At 36.5% G+C, this 20,992-nt stretch overlaps 1 protein-coding gene across 8 annotated transcripts in view; it reads right to left on the bottom strand.

Annotated features, from left to right (window-relative positions):
• Positions 1–20,992, bottom strand: part of LOC143359185 (potassium voltage-gated channel subfamily KQT member 1-like) — a 94,143-nt gene that overhangs the window by 3,404 nt on the left and 69,747 nt on the right. For 3 of the 8 annotated variants that reach the window (XM_076796933.1, XM_076796937.1, XM_076796938.1), the window contains 4 exons: positions 20,276–20,526; positions 15,740–15,850; positions 4,894–5,050; positions 687–809 (listed from right to left, as the gene is read on the bottom strand). In XM_076796933.1, the coding sequence (XP_076653048.1) occupies positions 687–809; positions 4,894–5,050; positions 15,740–15,850; positions 20,276–20,526 (642 nt within the window). The remainder of the gene's footprint in view (positions 1–686; positions 810–4,893; positions 5,051–15,739; positions 15,851–20,275; positions 20,527–20,992) is intronic. The other 5 variants (XM_076796936.1, XM_076796940.1, XM_076796935.1 and 2 more) reach the window with 3 other exon arrangements.

Raw genomic sequence — 20,992 nt, 5'->3', positions numbered from 1 at the left:
TTTTTTTTAACTAATTGCTATACAATATACCAAAAAATTGAGCACACACAAATGTCTTATTTGTTCGATCAACAACAAACATATAATTTTTTCGCATATCAAAGTTTTTATACACAATGTGAGGTCCTAACAAGTAATTAGAAAAACTCAAATAATGCATTTACGTCACTTTAAGTTTTGTTAATGAAACGACATAAATATATTGCTTGAATTTTTTTAACTCTTAGCACTCGAATGGCGATTGTAAGGCACCACTAAAAATTGCTGTATCATTATTAAAAATATTTGTTACGTTATTAAATTTGTTTGTATTTAATGAATTACTGAATTACTAAAATTGTGCCATTTTCGTATGTATGACGTGACAAAAAATATACAGAAGCGAAATATTCTAGGTCGGAAGAAATGTTTCGTTTTGGAGTTAAAATAGCTTCGAGTGTAAAGGGTCAATACAAAATTACACAAATTTAACAAAAATGAATTACAAAGTAATACGGTTAATTACAAAAATTGTTTGTTTCTTGTTAACGGAACAAATAAGGCTTTCGTAGCTTGCGTTCAATTTTACGAGTGACTGTAACGTGTGCAATCAGTTCAAGGAGTTGCGAATGAAACAGTGGACCATGATTTCTAAGACGTCCATTTCGAATTTGAGAACAGGTGATGCAGGATAAGGGGTAACTCACTTGCTGCTCAACCCTGTACAGGCGCGCGCCTATCGTCATCTGCTTCACGTTGCCTGCCCGGTCGATTCCTGCCAGATAGCTGCCCGGCTTGCCCAGAGTTTGGTCCAATCTCCTTTGCAACTCCTGCGAAAAGGACACCAGTTACCCTGTCAGTTAAATGTTTCGGGACAAACAGATTTTAATATAAAATTATAAAATTTAATATATTCATTAATCATCCTACAGAGGAGTGGATATTACAGATGTCACTGTAATGGAAATAAGAAACTGTGTCAATAAATGTATAGGCTACGGGACCCAATCGCTATAGGGGTACCAATTATCGTGCCTATATTACTCATACTTATTTTTGAAGCACAACGAATATTTCAAAAGTGATGTATAACATATATATTTGAACTGGTTTTAAAGAAAAAATTTAATATCTCTTTTTTAATATTTGTTATGCTTTAAAAATAAGTATAATTATATTACATTAGCTGGGAATTTTTAAATGAATTTTTTAATAGCAATAGCAATTTCAATAACGATCCACACACTCTGATAATTTCGTTCGTGATTAATGTTTGAAACGAGATCTTTAAGCTCGCTTATATGTATAGCATAGTGATTCAGTATCCCATTAATACATAGGTTTCCGGTTAGTCAACTGTTAATAATAAATAAATCCTTTGAACAATACACATATACATCAGCAATATGAATTCAGGTCTGGTATTGATTTTGCGATTACGTGCAGCATTCGCAATAAAACTGCTGTTATATTATTATAATCAGAGATAATTACTGCTTATTTGAAGTACGAATACTAAATAAAAAACAGATAAATATTAAAAAAAAGACAAACAAGTTAATTTCAAAATGAAATTGAATTTTATCATTGATGTTTGGAAAAAGGAAGTTGACCTTCAAATAACCTTGAATGTAGCCAACAACTAAATTGATATTTGGAAGAAGGAAGTTGACCTTCAAATAACCTTGAACGTGGCCTGCAAATAATATATCGATGGGAGAGTTGAGTGTTACAAGAAATATCGGCATTAATTTATTAATGTTATAACCAAATCTTACCTAATCCTTGAAATTAAATAACAATTAGTAATTTAATAATCCTGATATCGAGGGCCAGAAAATATAATTTATAATTTTCTAAACAACGTTTTTCAAGAATTTGGAAACTACGTAATACCTGAATATTCTGATATTTCAGAATTTTGAAATTTTAATTAACAAGTTTTTCTCTGTATGTATTTGAAAATCGGCCACGTGCATGTAGGCTTTTGCGACTCCCTGTAGATTTGGGAACAAAGGAAACTATTGTATGACGTATCATTTCTCATCAGAGAAATGGAGATCGCGCGTCGACAATTATTATGTCACTGCCAATCGAGGACCGTATAAAGCTGATGTCAGCGCACGAGACAATGGGGTTGTCAATACGTGGCAAGGACCGGGTTAGTCGATTGGGTGTCGATATAATGCAATGCCAATCCGAAGCGTATCGAGCAGCATCCTCTGCGCTTTATGCTTTTTCATATTTTCAGAAAACTGACCGTGTGCGAGCAACCAACAACCAATAACCGTATGAGTAAATAATAACTAGACTAAATAAAATTTTTCAAGCGAATTGCAGAGAATAGAAATGAAATAAAAACATAACCCTTCTTCTGATAATTTTAATATAGATAATTTTAATTTAGTAACATACTTTTTGTTTGATGTCTACAGTTTTGTATTTATACCTCTTATTTTTGTCCTAAATGCATACAATCCGCAGTCCAATCTCAGAAATGAATAAAATTTGAATAATGATATACAGGGTGTCCCCCTTAAAACAAACCATATAATTATTTTATCTAGCCGTACGAGTAATATGTTTTATGTGATTTAAATTTGTGAACAATGATATACAGGGTGTTCCCTTTAAAACAAACCATATAATTATTTTATGTAGTCGTACGAGTAATGTGTTTTATGTCACTTAAATTTGTTTTATGTGCTAAATGAAATTTTTATTCAATTTACTCTTATATACATATAAGATGTTTTTGTGTTATTTGGGAGTCTAATCATACTTTCGAAATGTTTAGGGCAGTATTATTTCGAGCCATTAGGATTACAAACAGAAAGGAACAATTTTTAAATTATTTGACTTTCTTTGACTGTATATAGGGACTTTATTTCTGCGATTTTTAACGTGTGTGTGGGCTAAGAATCTCCTCGTTTCCGGTCTCCGGCGCGGTATTCAACATCTACACGTGGAAACGTAAACATTAATATTCGTATTAGCATAGGGACCGCCAAGATTTTCAAGCGCCTCAAAGCAACCGGTTTTTCCCTTAATCAAAACTCCATCCTGCCAGCTTGCGCCAGCAAACGCATCTCGAACATGCATTCCGTAACAGTTTCGTGGCCGCAAATTTCCCCGGCAGTTTGCATCACTTCAAGCAAAATGTATTTTTAACTGTTCGCGACTTCAGCGATTTCTCAAATTCCAATGACCTCTTATTGCGAAAATCTCAATTTTTAATTCGCGTCAAATTGACGTAACAGCAGAAGGCTGGACGGGTCTTAAAAAATTAACGAACTGGGAAATTCGATTACTTTAAATGGAAACTCTATGAAACCGTTTCTACAGGGTGACCCAAAAATATACTTCCTCGAAAGGGGCGAGCCCTGAGGTCATTTGGAGTAATTTTTTCCTTTACGAAAATGTCGTCCGATTTTCAGCTTATTTTTGCCGCCATATGTAATCTATAAAAATGCTATAATATTTCCGTAATAATATATCTTACTCGAACAACAAGTTATTTATATTAAGAAACCATTCAACTTTAATAAGAATTATTATTTCTTGAGTTATTTAAATGCTTCGTAGATATTTGAGAAGGCCGATTTAAATGGCAACACCCTGTATAACTAGGTTTTCTGAGCACTGCATGTTATTCGAATTATGTTTCGACAATCCTGAAATCAACATCCGTACATTTCTGAGAAGAACTATGAGCAAATTAGTCGCAGTTTTTCGTTTTGCGCTGCATTGTTACCGATGCAATCCAATTGCACGCCGTCGATGCACGTCAACCGCACGGTACTGTAAAAAGCGCTCGTTTATCTATATTCGGCGTTCGCAGCGCTGCATGGAAATCGTTCACGTAGGCCGGGGCCGATTGTAAAATACTCAACAGATTCGAGCGAGGAAAACGCAGTGCGCAGAACGCTCGTAAATATTAGATTCTGCTCGGCTATTCTCTGTGATCAACTGCTTCCACCGATGTACCGAGAGATAGAGTTACGGAGGACGTATGAAAAAATCAGGTTTCAATCCCTCCGCAAAAGATACTGAAACTGCTCCTTTGCAGACTGTGCGCTAATAGCCGTCTAACATGGCGACTAGACCGCGGATCCTTATACAAGATCAACATTTTCTGCAACAATTGCAAGAGGACGGTATTCTGGTTTCCGAAGCCGTTTTTTCACCAACATTTACAAATTTTTTTCAGATGAACCGTTACACGTTTTCTGTCAGGATTTTGCACACATATTTACGGGTATTTCAAGTTTATAAGTTATTTTTTTAAAGTAAAAAGAATCGAAATTATGTGTGTTGTATGCAGGGTGTTTGACTACAGGTGGTAGAAAATTTAAAGGGTGGATCTCCCTGACAATACAAGACGAAAATAAACAATAAAAAAATTGCGATTTCGGCTTCATTTTTTAGTTATCATCAATCAACAAAGCCGCCTAACATGCGGCAACCCTACCAACAAAGGTGTACGTTGCTTGTATACGTTAGGTATACGTTACATACATTACGTACACCGCCGTTGATCGGGTTGCCGCATTTCAGGCGGATTTTGAATTGATAACAACTAAAAAATGAAGCCGAAATCGCAATTTTTTCATTATTCATTTTCGTCTTATATGGTCATGGGGAACATCTTAAATTTTTTCCCACGTGTAGTCGAAAACCCTGTATACAACACATATAAAATTTCGATTCTTTTTACTTTAAAAAAATAACTTATAAACTTGAAATACCCTTAACTATGTGTGCAAAATCCTGACAGAAAACGTGTAACGGTTCTACTGAAAAAAATTAGTAAATGTTAACCACGGTTAACCACCATGTGCTGAGAGAGCTAACCGTCACGTGTGAAATTCAGGGTCAAGATAGACCCGTTCGCGTACCGATACGAGTACTCACTTTGATTCGCACCATCATGTTCAGGTGACCCTGGCTATACTGCTCGATGACATCGCGCACGTCGTACGGTTTGCGAGCTTGCTGGAACTTCCTCCTCGCAACGAAGTACTTGATCTTCCTGATCGCTCTTATGGCGTTTCGATGTGCTTCGGTCAATCTGGAAAAAATCAGGGAAATTCGATTTTCCAACCGGATCTGTATTCAAAGCTCTCGATCGTCCTCGAGAGAGCTCTCGATCGTCCTCGAGAGAGCTCGCGATTTCTCCAGGCACGTCTCGGAATGAGCGTTAGCCTAGAATAGCTGTCATTATTGCCGCGGTCGCAGTTTTCTCGTCGTTGATTTATGATCAAGATAATTTATTTTCCCGTGGATCAACTTCAGGAGGTCGCGATGGATGTAGCAGACGTTCAAGCCACAGCTTTTGTAGTTCGATCAATAATTCGGGAAGCGTTACAAACTGACAATGAGTGATCGACTTTGCTTGTTTCCTTTGCTGTTTAGACGTTGATACGGCACGGGGAACATTCTGTTTGTACAGGGTGATTCAGTTAAGCGTGCCATCTAAATTACATCTCAACTATTTGATATATGAAAAAATGATTGAAACGATAGTTGTATGGTTTCAAGAGTAGCATATAATGTAATAATTAGTTTTATTTTATTTTGATTTCTTATCGATATATAAGGGTCACCTTGAATTTCTATATCATGAAGTGTAAATTTTAATCTCGTCACTGAACAAGAAATCGAATCCTGAATAAAAAAACTCTAAGGGAAATAGGACGAAAAACTAATAGTTACTGAGATATTCCCTGTAAATGATTTTTAACGCACGGTATTGTCTCCGTAACTGTCGCGAAGGTCTCTACCGTAACTGTCAAGATTTGATCCCCACCACTCGAGGGATCCCCTATGGAATCAGTCAAGCGGCAAACATCGACTCGAGATTCACACTAAATTATACTGTTTTTTTAAACAAACTTATTCTAGTTCAAATATTGACAATTTCTCGAGAATCGGAAATTTAGTGTTCGAATACTTTTTGGATCCACTGTATATTTGGATGCGACCAAAGTCAGTTTCGTATACATTAGGGTTAGGGTTAGGTAACTTTATTTTTCGAAGATCAAGGTCATTTCAAGGTCGTATTATTATAGATATCTGAATGTTGTTCGATCAGTTACACGATGCAATAAAAAAAAAATGATGTAGTTATGTATAAAAAAACACCGATGACCTTGATAACTTCGAAAAAATGACCTTCAGCAAAAATATTCTTACCACATATTTGGTCCACTGACACCATGCACATTACGTAACAAATATTTTTTGCATTACAATAACCTAAAGAGATATTTAGGTGGCCTTACTTGAAAGGACCACACTGTATAACAAATTCCGAAAACGATCGTTGTCTTATTCGTTTTTGTTAGAAAGGATCCCTGAAAATGATCATTTCGTTCTAGATCGGTGCCTCTGCTTAACAACAGAAAATTCGAGATTTAAATCGTAATTCTAAATTGGGGTGGTTTGCAAAAATATTCTGTCGGCTACTTTGAGAAACGATTTCGCGTCCTATCCTCGGCAAAATGGCGACGGGGGTGGGAGAGGTGGGGGGCTAGACGTATGCAAATGAAAAGGAAACGCAGAAAGGGGGTTCTCGCGTATCAAACGCGCGAGGGATGAGTCGCGAATTCAACCGCGAAGGGGTGAGGAATAGGGGTGGGGGTGTGGTAAATCTAGCCACAACTGTCTTTGTGTTAAGGGTTCGAGTGTTGCGCGCCGCAAAGAATGTAGGCCGTCCGCCGAGCGGAGTAATGCACCGGTGAAAAAAGCACTTACGTTTCTGTACTTTTCAAGAAAAAAAGCCTTTCACCGAGAGCCGCCGCCTACACCGCGAACTATCGCGTTCCATTCCTCTTCCGAGTCCCGCGGAGTACAATGACAAACGTTGCGATTCGTTTTCGAAAATATACGTATCAGTTACCAACCCCCGATAGAAACCGTTTTAACAAAATGCCGATTCTTCTATTCCCTTTTGTTATCCAATGATCTTACATTAGCTGGCCGAAAAGTTTTCAAAATTTCTCTTATTCTTGGCAAACTTTGTTTAAACATTTCGCTTCCTTATTGCACTGAAAATTGTCTAATTGGTGCCGATGATTCCGGATTGTATACATTTGCGACTAAACTGGGTAGGTGCAATTTGAAACGAGTAAAACGTTACGAGAGTTTAGTTATTGAGTTATTGAAAATGTAAATTTATTTATATGTACGCTTTTGAGAGGAGGAATATTCATTCACTTAATTCTTTCGTATTTTCTGAAGCAAAAAATGTGAAAATTAAAAAAAAATGTATTGTTTATACTTATTTATTGCTTTTACTGCTATCAGTAAACGGATTATCACATTACGCAAGCTGATACTACAAGATAGTAACACAAAGGAAATGTTCGTCCTGTAGGAACGATGACGTAGAAATTTAGGGATGTTGATTAATTGATCGGTTCCTAAGGGCGAAACACGATGATTCCCAGTGGTGGAATCGCACGACAGTTTGGCCTAATTAAGCTGCGGTCGTTCTATGTCTATAATTTCGTGCATACTGCATCGTATTTCAATTTCCAGGCCTATCTCCTTGCGACTATCACTTATTTTCATCCCCCCTCCCCTCGTAAAATGTTTTTGCAAATAAGCGCCTTAAAAATCGATACCGAGGTCAAAGCAGCAGTTCATTTATTTTTTTGCAAGCGAGGCCTAAGATTTTTAGATTGATAGAATATAAAATGTCTTGTTGAACACGAGGACTGCTTTCTTAAATAAATTAATTCCGTAATGAATCTTTACGCGAATAACTCCGAGCAGCCAGTATTGTGTTTTGAATCGAATTGTAACTTCAAGTAATTTAACCTCTTAACTTAACAATTATTTTGTAAAAGTGTGTATTATATTATATTATAATACTCGAGTATTCTCGGGCTTTTAAGTTGAGGTTAAAAGAAAAAGAAAATGCTATGAAACAAGAGTTTATACGTGATAGTAAAATCTAATTTGTAACAGAAAGTTCGGAAAATTATGCATAGGTAGAAACAATGACAATATCGGCTCGGTCTGTGCTGTCTACTCATTGTCAGTCTTCCCGAAACATAAAATCGATTAAATCCCCGGTAGGCAGCCGCTGTTGCGGTTTACGACAATATTGTTCCCCGATTGAGGTGGTGCTTAACAGTGCACTGAAACTGGTGCATGCACCCAACCTTCGCCCGGTTAGGGTCCTCAGTGTACTTACCGTCTTGACGCTGTCAAAACGGTATAAGCTGTCTCGAATTTTCCAAATAATTTTCCAAAGTGTTACCAAAATTTTCCATAACCGTATATTCAGAATTTTTTGTTTTTATCCTGTACTCCCTAACACGATGACTTAAATTTTATACGTGTCACACTTACAAGTCTCGTCCACTTCATTTATGAAAGCAATCAGCATTATCAACGACATTTTTTCAGTCATTTGATAATGAAGACCTTACACTATAATCTAGTTAATTTCAGTATTAATCAATTGATACTTAGTAGCATTTTCTGACCATTATTTTTTAAATAATTCCGTAGCTCCAGCTTTCGTTCGACATAAGACGACGATGTTTCCTTCGCAATAAGAAAATCTCTATCCCCTCCTCTTCTTTTCAAGTTGTCCACTCTTTATGGTCTGCCGGACAACTTTATGGAACCCGGCAAACTCTCAACCCACTCAGGAACAATGTCAAGTCGAATAAGCACCCTCATCCGTAATACGTCGAACGCCGTCCCGAACCGTCGTCTTATATCGAAAGAAAACTGTAGATAACCCCCATGCACTCCAACGGGTTAATCTTTTCATTATTTTTGCCTGGAAACGTTGTTCCATTAAACATTATTACAATAAAAATATTTATCCCAAAAAATTGTTGAACGGATGTACCGTACACCACTGAATTCGCGTCAAGGTCACCTACCACGTAGGAAAAGTTGTACAGTGAATTCGCGATATATGTCGCCGAGGCCTGGATGATAAAGGTCGCGGAATTATCCCCACTACGTATATCGGTGCGAGATCAGGAGACCACTACTAATCCAATAACAAAACTTCTTTATTTTTCATTATCTTTTCATGGGACTTACACCAATATATTTGTGGAATTTTTCTGATTAAAATGATACTAAATATGATATTTACTTGTGTAATGAACGATGAAAGTTACTTCCCATTGAAATTATATTGACAGAAAATTAGTGACTCCTGGAACATAAGCGATATCAAGACCCATGCTGCTGACATATAACGCGCATTAACTGTATAGTGTTATTTAAAAAAATTGATGTGATTTTTGGTAGAAAAATTCTGTTTTTACTATTTTTATATGCACAATTTGTTTAATGTCGACTAAAGACGATTCTTTGTTTCGAGGATTTCATTCTCGCATCACCAGAAATGCCTGAAAAATTGTGACGAGTCTGTATAATATTATAGCACAATAATGAAATACTTTTCAGGAAAATTTTTCAATTGCTTTTCAATTCTGTGCTCGTAATTTGTCGCGTGGTTCGCCCGTGACGCGCGAGAACCATATTCGAACGCTTCCTTTGACCGGACTAGGAGTATTTCTGGCATTTTGTGCAGCAACAAAGAGGAGAAATCTGATCGAATTACGGAAATGTTATAGATCGAGTGCCGTCTAACGTTAACGAGATCCGGCCGTTGAATCGAATATATGTATACGTTGCGCCCGGGGCAGGGTCTACTGCAGACCGTACACGCTGCTGGACGAAAATTCTCCGGTAATATCGATTCCGCATGCAAAATGAAAGTAATTTGCATGAAGATATAGGCTCCGCGCGCGGCTTTCCTTCGCCCTGATTTTGTTCCTCTCGCTATCTACACCGAACGTAAGCGTGAAATAGCTCGCCGATACTCCTCTCGATGCCGGCCGAGCTTAGAACTTCTTCCCTTTATCTCGTTCTCCGCTTTTATTTTCCTCTCTTCTGATTTTGCTTGTTGCTGGATTTCCTCGAGAACGTTTCAACCAGCACGCGATCTTCTCTACGCGCATTTGCATATCGGGCGAAAGGAATTTTTGAATTTATTCTTATTAGGTTTGTCAAGCACGAAATCAAAACGAAATCAAAATTGATACTCTTAAACGATAATTCGAAATAGACAGACTTCTCTTACCGACAGAGTTACCCTTTCTTTATATTGAAATTTTTATAAAATGTTCAATTTCCCTATTTTTCTCATTTTTGACCTTGCATGACCTTGGAAGTGATTCTGTTGCATATGAGCGAATTCGTCGTGAAGGTCATCTCCGTTTCTCTAAATATAAAAAATTGATATAGGTTATCGTGTTGTCGGTGAAGTATACTGTAAGTTCTTCCTCTTCTAATTCTTTTTTAACACTTATTGTTTAAGAGAAAAATGCTGGTCCAGTTCACCGCGAACACCCCGTACAGTGGTGTTTTAAATCCGGAAGAAAGTCTGCAAACGAAGCGCAGATAATGGCACATTCCAGTGAAATGCCACTCTAAGTTGCCTTTGGGAACACAAAGAGTTAAGCACAATGATCTCAAGAGCTTCCAATGGTTTTTTGCGACGGTTTTTTCTGGTGTGGCTGAGAACGGAAGATGGACGGTTAACTAATCCTATTTAAATGGTATACACGAGCCACAACTCGTAAAATAGTGGTCTCGAGTTTTCCCTGGTTAATGTCGTGTTTTTATTGTTGTCGGTACTGTGGAAATAAAACGTACAGGGTGTTCGGATAAGGTGGGAGAAAATTTAAGGGGTGGTTCTCCTCAACGATATAAGACGAAAATTGACAGTAAACAATTGCGATTTGCGACAGTCACGTGAACAAATATGTGCATTTTTGTGAATACTTGACTTGAAAGGATTTCATTCAATATTTATGGCCACAATGGATATATGGAAACCATTTTAGAGCGATCCCTAGTAAATTATTTATGTTAGCCTGATTGTAAATTGAAAAAGCATTAATCCCTTCTACTCGATAATTCCATAGGGCGGATATTAGAAATGCCCTTAACGAGTTCAATGTCGTCCATCTATTAACCCTTTGCACTCGAGTGGTGACTCTGAAGCACCACTATGTAGAAACTGTTGTGGCATTATTTCAAAGAAATTGCAAAAAATGTTACAAAATATTTGTTACATTACAAAATTTGTATTTAATAAAGTGCTAAACATTTAAATATTATATGTGGAAATCGGATCAGTTTCGTACGAACAAAATGAAAATATTCTAAGACGGAAGAAAAATTTAGTTTTAGAATGAAAATAGCGCCGAGTGCAAAGGGTTAATTTGGGAATCTTTGAAACATTTTCACCTCGCTGGGGCCCCAAATGAGAACCAAGGTAAGCATGTTTTTACTCACTTGATACGTGACTGTCGCGCGCCTCTATGACGTACACAACGGACACCTTTGTTGGTCGGGTTGCCGCATGTTAGGCGGATTTTTAATTGTCGATAACTAAAAAATGAAGCCGAAATCGCAATTTTTTATTCTTCATTTTCGTCTTATATTGTCATGGAGAACCACCCCTTAAGTTTTCTCCCACCTGTAGTCGACCGCCCTGTATACCATCACCAATACTCGTCGATCCGGATCGACTAACTTTATCCTGAGACAACTTTTTAGAGGAAGAATTAATTTGCTAAGATAATATGTAAATAATTTCAAAAAATTAATGGTTCCGATTTTTAAGTTTCAAAATTTAATTCTAATCTGTAAAAAGGACCTTGTAAATATCCGTTGCAGACGCCGATAAAATACTTAAAAATCGTGACCTTTAAAAACAATTATTTAAGCCATTATCTTGTAAATTAATATCGTTCTAATAGCTCAAAAAAAGAAAATAACAAGTCGTTTGGTTCAATTTTTAAAAAAGTTATTCGTTTTCAAAGGGTTTAGGAACACTTTTTACACCCACCGTATGAACTAGATGTAACATTATATAAACATTGGTGACTCTGTAACAATGCGCTTTCTTAGAGACTTTCGATAATTCGATATGTACGGCTAGACTTGTGCGACAGATCGTATGCAAATTTTCCGTAGCAAATCCTCTGGAGGTTATTGTTACAGAGTGAAGCAGTAGTGGGACGTGTCTAGTACGGCTCGAACCTGTCAGCTTCCAAATTGATATCAGGCAGGCTGCATCAAGTCGGGAAGCGAATAGTGTTGATTAAATCTCTTATGATCTGCTGGCGTGGGAGGAAGAACTATTCCACGTGAACAATTGCAATGCGCACGGCTATTGAATCGGGACTCGGATAACTACGAGACGTTACTGTTCTGTTGCGTCACAGATACCCTAACCAATATACAGTGGGTCTAAGAAGCATTCAAACATTAAACATACCCGATTCTCGAAAAATTGCCTGTACTTAAACTGTAATAATTTCTTAAAAAATGATCGTACGACAATAAATTTCCACTCAAATTTAACAATACAATTTTTTTTCAGGATGTAGCGGGCGAGAAACTGGCAACTCGTTTTTTCCTAAAATATTGTGCCTCCAAACCTCTGAAAAAACTTTGAAAATTTTTTTAGTGACTGAAACCACCAGAGATTTAAACATTTAAAACAAAAATCCGATTCTCCTTTAAAATGACACCTTCAAAATTGATGTACGATTTTTTTTTAGTCGTTTTATCGAGTTTGGAATGAGAGGTGTGCCTTTTATCTATTTTGTAAATTCATAAAGTTCTGCAGACATTAATTTTTCTTAATAAACATCTCAGCAAACACATTTCCTCATATTTCATAAATACACAGATCTTATAAATGCATCAATATCCACAGGTTAATGATTATGGTTTCGTCACAGTATGATTGAATAAATTAAATGAATTCGAATAAATTGATGGACGTAGCAGTGAAAGAAAAATATACGTAATGGTAGGTAGTCGCAGAGTGTCACTGCAGAAGGAAATGCACTTCAGAGTTCATTCGATGAAAATGTTTCCATTCCAGGAATAACAATTCTCTGGGATACGTTTAATTAATATCCGATGTTTACAATATGCTTGATAAATTCACTTTAACTGGGGCGGATAGTATCGTTGAACCGATCGGAGATACGAGGGAAAGCGATAAGGTGAAATTGAATCGCTCTCTCGGCACTCCCCCCACCGTCCATGCACATTATCAATATTGTTAATCGACTGCGAATCTTTACGCAAAAAATTCTGAGTCGAGTGCAAGAAGCAGGAATTAAATCTCTTTTTGTTTAAATACATATTGCCAGAGTTGTCTTCGGTAACATAATTCAATAAATTCTATAATTATTTACAAGGTAATAATTATGTTTCTTTTAAATATACCAGATTTATTATACGCGGTAGACCAATGACTATGACTACCTCGAATATTCCCATTATTTGTAATAATACGAAGGAATGCTATATACAAAACTTGCATGCTATAGAGGAAGAAATATTGTGACACAAACATCAAGTCAAAATATATTGACCTTCGTGTGACCTAAATCTAGTAGTTAACGAGATACTATCGAAATCGTTTTGCATATGTACTTACCAAAGACGAAAAATACTTACGAAAAATGAGACGAATTCGATAGTAAAAGGTTTATTAAAAAAAGTTGAAATGTTTTCTTCGCTTGCATTAGTGTGTCTCACACCTCCCCCTTCCCCGCGGTAGGGATAAAATTTTGACAGTTACGGTAGAGACCTTTGCGACCGTTACGGAGATAATACTGTAGTAGGTACGTATTGACGTTAACTATTAGGTTCAGGGTTTTTTGTCGTTAGAATATAAAACACACAGAGTTAATGAAATAAAACTTACAAGCCGTCTCCACCGAAATCACGCATGATACCTTAAATCGTTTTTAATTAAGTGGAACAAGTTTGCCGAATGGTAAGCAAACAATTTATAATGTCTTTCGATCGATTGCTAGGTCATGCAGAGGGTGTTAACAAATCATTTATTCATATGACGGTTACGTATACAGCACAGTTAGCATATTAATATAATATTACATATTTTAATATAAATTAATATTATGTAAAATATTCAATATACGATATTATGCGTATCATATATCAAAGATAAAACAAGAAAATTGTGTGTACGTTAATATTTTATTAAAATGCAACTATTTGTATAATACCTTCATTCTGTTTCCTAAAGTATTATTGAAAGATTTTCTGGTCTAACGCACCTTCACATTATTAATTTAAGCTGTTTCATTTCATTGATTAAATACTGTTTGCGAATAGTAGTGATGCAATGTCATTATGGTTTCCAAAGTTTATTTAACTCGCAGTTTTTGAAGTGTAGTCTTCAACCATTTAACCAACATTTAAAAGAATTATTGTTGAGTTCAATTAGGGTTGAAATGTGTTGAAGAAAGTCGAACTGCTGAAAATAAAAATGTTTTCCAAAAAATGGAATCTCAAAAAATCACACTGTTTATGTATGTTAATAAACGCGTATGTTAATATATGACAGAAATACATATACCCCTTATTTCAGCTTTCATAAAATTAAGTATGAAAATGAAAATTTGCATAACGATCCGCAATCTATATGTTTTTATTAGATATTAATTGCTTATGTAATTAACATTTCCATTTCAATAGTTCATTGAGATTAAAAAAAAATGAATTTTCATAATGGATACTTTAGATGAATATACTATAACAAATGGACAAGAAACCATAGTTTCCTTCCGGCATATTTGTAACTTCAATCTTTTTGTTAAACAATAGTCGATTTTACGATTCTACAAACTCGTTTCTGGAAATAAATACTTTCGAAAATATATCTGTCTAAAACCTTTAGGAGCTAATTAGTGTTTTTATAATTTTCTATCGAGCAGTGCAAATTAGAATATTTATACATATTAATAGGCACTCTATATGCAAATGCGACGAATTTAATAATAATTATGAAATAGCAGGGAACGAACAATTTCGAAAACACCAACAACTTTCGCATTATCGTTATCATCGGATAATATCGTTATCAATTGAAGTTCACGCAGTGCGGAATGCATTTTTGTCTTTATACATGCGTAAAGTTACAAATCGATCAAAGAATTAATTTCCAAGCTGTGTTGCATACCAATTTAAGAAAAGTAATTTCGGGAAAAATGCTCAAAAAGTAAGAGTTCTATGAAAGGTACATCTGTTTTTTGTTAGTCCGATATTCTAGTCAAAATTTCAAAAATTTGCTTCTTCGACTGATTTTAATATGCAAAATGCCCATAATTTAAGATACCAACACAAACTACCATATACAGTGTTTACTCGATATATGTCCAAAACACGGGACTAGTCAGGGGACGTATATCGGTCAGGAGATGCTTTGATCCACGCCGAACGTAGAAAAGGACAGCGAAGCTCTGGAAGCGACAGAGGTCACTCGAGTTTCTTGACCCCTGACGGAGTAAACCCTGCGGAAGTGGGGATAGTTCTGGGACTTTTATCGGCTAGGCATTTGGGACATATATAGAGTAAACATTGTAGTTCATCCAACTATTTTTGCTGATTTTTTAGATCTGTAACCAACCTTCCATTTTCCTATACGCGTGACCATATTTGTTGTACAAATTGTTTCTACACGTATCCTTCGGAGACACATTCATAGCGTACAAACATAGGATTGGCACGTGCAGTGTTCTTGATTCACGCAAAAGAATTCGATTTTCCCAAGCTGTTATGGAGGGGTTGCTACCCTTAATCTCTTATTTACTGAAGCCATTCCGAGACGCCCTTGGGAATTTCCCGGTTGAAAACGGTAGATAGGGAAATGTCTACTTACGTGGTGACCCTCTGAGGCTCCTCCATATCAATGTCAATTTCGTCACTGGTCGCCTCCGTGACGGAGCTCGTCTGCGAGGTGAAGAGGCTTCCCCTGCCAACCGGAAACACGCTACTCACACTACCAAACTCAACAACCAGTTCCTTCGATGTTCAAAGCCGCTCTAGAGAAAGTGCTCTTCAGCCGGCTGACGTTTCCTGTCAGCCCAAGTTCCCCGATCGACTATTATTTCCCGGCGAAATTGTCAGAGGTTTTCCGCCCCGCGGCTCGCACGCGTACAGTAGAACCTCGCTCGTTGCAACGGTCGGGACCGAAGGTGCGTGCAAAAATCGAGGTTGCGCAACGATACAGCTAACCAATTTCGCGATCGGCTTTACAATTGCCCCACCACCCCCTCCCTCCTCCCCCAAGCTTTTGGTACCTATTATACGTCATTCTATTCGAAGGGCTTCAAAAGTCGAGTTTGTGCAACGAAAGAGGTAGGGTATTTGTCTCAATTACTATGCCATTATGCTAACTCGATAAATTAATGGATTAATTAATGAAGTACTTGATTTTACTCGCATCTGTTCAAAATTTACATTGATTCTCGAACCCTTTCTCTTTTTTGGAATATTTATTTCAAGTTAAAAATTTTATTATTTCTCGATAATGAATTACCGTGTCCCAAAAATGTTGCACTTGAGTGATTCCCGAGGTCATTCGAAGCAACTTTTTCCTTTGCGAAAATATTCTCCGCTGCTTCGTTAGCGAGTTATTAACGAAAAACACGGACCAATCAGGGCGCGACAGAAGCAGACGGACTCCGCCCTGAGCGGCAGGTCCTGCTGAGCGTGGCGTTGGCATTGGCCGAGCCGGAATCCGTCCACTGTAGCCGCGCCCTGATTGGTCCGTGCTTTTCGTTAATAACTCGTTAACGAAGCAGCGGAGAACATTTTTTCAAAGGAAAAAGTTCCTTCAAATGACCTTAGGAACTACCTCTTTCAAGGAAATACAACATTTTTGGGACACCCTGTATTCTTGAAGTATTAACGAACGAACAGAATTTTGGAGAACGATAGCTGCAACGTTTTGCATGTTTTTGATCACGAAATTTCGCGACAGTCGGCTGTGGACGTTTTCTTTAGAGCGATCTAACAAATTGAACATCGAAATGGAGGAAGTATGGGGAATTGAGTAATCTGGTACTCGAAATCGCAAATTTAAACTATCGAAACTATTTTGTCTGAAAACTGGGTCACCAAAATCAAGTCATATATTTATTTTCCCCAACTACTAACGTTTCGGTTCAATTGGAACCATTTTATATTCTTAAATACTGCACTAAAATTATATTACATCAGCAATAATAATTCCTATAAATCATTGACACAAGTAAATTGGTACAATTAAATAAACTGAATATTATCTTCCATGGTCGTACATATCGATCGGAACTTTTATAAAGTCTTACAAATTCTAATGTTTTAATTTTACAAATGGAGTCTCCCAATCTTCTAACGAAGGTTAATCAACCATGAAAATTGTTGCCTCATTAACCTCAGAAAGACTAAGGGTTGTTACCAATTGCAAAATATGAAACATTAATTATTTCTCTTGAAAGATTATTTATTGCTACTTATGTCTTCCAAAATAGTATAAAAAAATCATTTTGATATTATGATCATAATATGATAAATATTATAGCATTTATACCAATATCAACATTACGAGAAATAACCACAGAGAGAAATAATTAATATTACCATGAATATTAAATACTTAATACTAATATTACAAGAAACGTATTGTTTCTATAATTGAATATTATTATTCTCCTCTTATACGATTTAACCCAAAATTTAAACAGCCATCCAGTTTATGTGAAACTGGTGAAAAACAGCAACACTACCGCCTGGCAAACAGTATTTAATCAATTACCTTAAATGTTAATCATAATTGTTTTCGCATATCGGTTGCAGAAAACGTTTCTGCTGATGGAGAAAGAAACAGAACGAAAGACTCGTTTGTGTTTGAATAAAGTGTTACGAGAAAATTGAACGTAAATTTGGTTTCATTTGTTTAGTTATGTCGATGGAACATTAAAATTAAATGTTGGTAGAAAAGTATCTGTGTTCGCTTGCAAAATAGAAAATGGGAATGTGAAGCAGTGGTTGGTGGAAGTGTTCAGTCCTTTAGAAACGTGGAAGAAAGTTTTGTGATAATAACTGTTACGGGTCTTGATTGATAACAAAATTAATATTTATAGATTGTTTAGAACTGTAAATGTTTTACTACTCTTTCCAATTTCACCATATGCCACAAGAACATTAGATAATGATTGACATTTCTATGAAACGTTAATATGTTACACAAGATTTTAAAAATATTAAAAATTTATTGTATATTCCACAATTCCAATGTCTCAGTTAAATTCATAGTTTAAATTAATTCTACATCTATTTGTGATAAAGTTGCATAGTTGTTAAAGGGTTGCTAATGATCAATAGAAAAGTAGATGCAGTCTAATAAACATTATCTCACAGTTAATATATTTACAAAACTATTTATTGAACTCCTGTGTATTTTCTTGGAACAGTGTCTTGTTGCTATATGTATTTCCCTTTAATATATACACGACAATATTTTCTATGTATAAATACGTAGTTGTTAGGCTATTGTGAAAATAATGTCAATTTTTAACAAGTTTTCATACTTGTATATATCCGATTTAAAACTATTCTGACGTTGTATAATTTTGTTTTCTCTTTATTAAATTCTTTAATTCAACATCAACAAATATTTGTATTATTTTTAAAAAAGCCCCCTTTGATAAAGGGTCTTGCGGGCTTTTAAAGGGCTTTTTTGATGTATAAGGACTGTGCTACGGTATTGGAATTAATTTACATTCTAATTTATTAATATTACGAGCTCGTACTCTATTGTGCATATTATAAGAGCAAAGAACCCGAGTGGCTGCTAACTGATGATATCTATTGTCTTTATTTTTATCAATTTCTAACAATTATGTTAGAATAAAAATTAAAAAGAAAATAAATTAAATAAAAAAAAACAAAAAAACTAAACATGAACAATAAAATACAAAAAATAAAAAAACAATAAAATTCTTTCTCTCGAGCATTTTCTTTACTAAAAAGACACCTATTTCCAATGTTTCGCCTAAACCGAAGCACAGTCATTGTTAGCAGTTACTATTCATATTTTGAGTGCAAAGAATAAAAAATGTAAAAGTGTTAATAAATTGTTTACAAGGTATTAAAAGAATGTTTGATTTGAAGTTATGGTGTAATTAAAGCTAATTGCCAGTGTTATTAAAAAAGAAACGACATTACCTTCCAAAAGATCTAACAAGTGATTAATGCAATCGAATGAACTCGATGTTAATGAAGATCGATTGAATACTTTTTGCCAGGGACAGTATAGTGCAGATTCAACGTTTTGCTTGCAAGTGCTGTTTTCGGCGAGCGATCAGCAAAAAGGAGCTGTCATTGTGGCAACCGTGTCGCCAAGAACAATAGTCACGTGGCGAGAAACGCTGGTTTATGTTCCTCAACAAACATGGATTGAAATATTAAAATTGCAATTTTTCATAAATATTACATAGAAAACAATAAGCGTTCGAATATTAACGTGAAAATGTGACAAATTTCTCTTTAAACTGTATTGTATAATTAAATATTATTGTTAGAAAGAAATTACCTTTGTAGTTCTTTTCAATCAACGCGAAATGGCTCGTTTGCATAATAAGCGACACGATACATCATCCCGTCTTACACAAAGCGACAAATACAGAATATACAGGGTATTTCACCTAACTTGACCACCTTAAATATATCGCTAATTATGTATGATAGATTTTGTATGAAATTTTGTAGATATTTTGTATGAAATTGAAATACTGAAGTTACCGACAAACATTTCATAAATTCCCCGCTAAAGTTCACGTGAAGGTCAACATATTGCACCTCGTTGGATTCGTTCTTTTATAAGTTATAAGACTGTGGTGATGAAAATATGTAGTCCCGTTTACAAAGAATACGGTGACCTTGAAATCTCGAAAAAAATGACCTTGAGAAAACAATTCGGCCCACCACCGTATTGCCGCCTTCGAACAGACTATTTTCTCCCCCTGACATTTTTTCTATCATACAAAATAAGCGATATATTTAAGGTGATCAAGTTAGGTGAAATACCCTGTAGAATGGCACACAGTAATGTCTCGATAAATGTGAAAACTCAAGAACCAAAGTGTCACGTTTACAGTGTACTACACACTTATGAACAGCGTGTTCCCTTGCTGTTAGATTCGATAGTGAAACAGTGCGAGTTCGGTGACACGGTGACTTTATCAATTTTCCGAGAGTGACTTTTGCTTTCGGCGACACCGTCGCAACGGAACGATCAGCGACGTTGCTCTCGCTCGCGGGATCTGGTCGTGCACGTCCGTTACAGTTTGTTACGGCCGTAACGGCCGTTACTTGAACTAACGAACATGGATCATACCGGAATGGAACGGGGAATCAATGTCCGACTCACCGGTTGTCGCGTCTGGCGCGGTTCGGCGTGCCAGCCTTCGGCTCCTCCATGTAGAAGATAACGTCACCCTCGTTCTCCATTCGTTGATTGTCATTTTGGCCCCCGGCGTCGCCTATAGCTCCGCTGGAGACGCCGCCGGATATCGTGACCGGGGGCAGCGACTGTTGCTGCTGTTGCTGCACGTCCATCCGGTTCCTCGACTTCCGCCTCTTCAGCACGCTCGCCTTCTTTGCCACCTGGATCATCAGAGACTGAACCCCCGGTGCCCTCCCATTACAACACACGTCGAACACAACATGCACTATCCCTACTAGCGAGCGCCAGCTCGGCTCCGTATACGGATCCATCTGAAAAGCTCCCCAACAAACGTCGATCGTGTCGCCGACCGACACACCCGCTGCGCCGGGAACTTAGGCTCGTTCGCTGTCTCGACCTCTCTCGATAGAGACGTGCCAGAACCGTGGGTTAAAAACAGTTATAATATCGGTTTCGAGTCTTGAAACAGTTACGGAGATCCGATGTAATGTTACCACTGGATTGAGCATTTTGTGCGTGACAAATATGAGCAGGCGTAATTTAAAATAGTGAAAACGTTAGAATAATATTGAAATACTATTTTCAACCTGATGTACGTATTAAGAAAGAAAATTGAGAATAGTGTTATTAAGATGTCGATTATGGTTACGGTTCTATAACTGTTATTCTTCGGTTCTGCAT

The sequence above is a fragment of the Halictus rubicundus genome, chromosome 11 (genome assembly GCF_050948215.1).
Source record: "Halictus rubicundus isolate RS-2024b chromosome 11, iyHalRubi1_principal, whole genome shotgun sequence".
In the NCBI taxonomy this organism is placed as follows: domain Eukaryota; kingdom Metazoa; phylum Arthropoda; class Insecta; order Hymenoptera; family Halictidae; genus Halictus; species Halictus rubicundus.
Note: the sequence above shows the minus strand (reverse complement) of the source record. Positions and strands in the feature narration are given on the sequence as shown.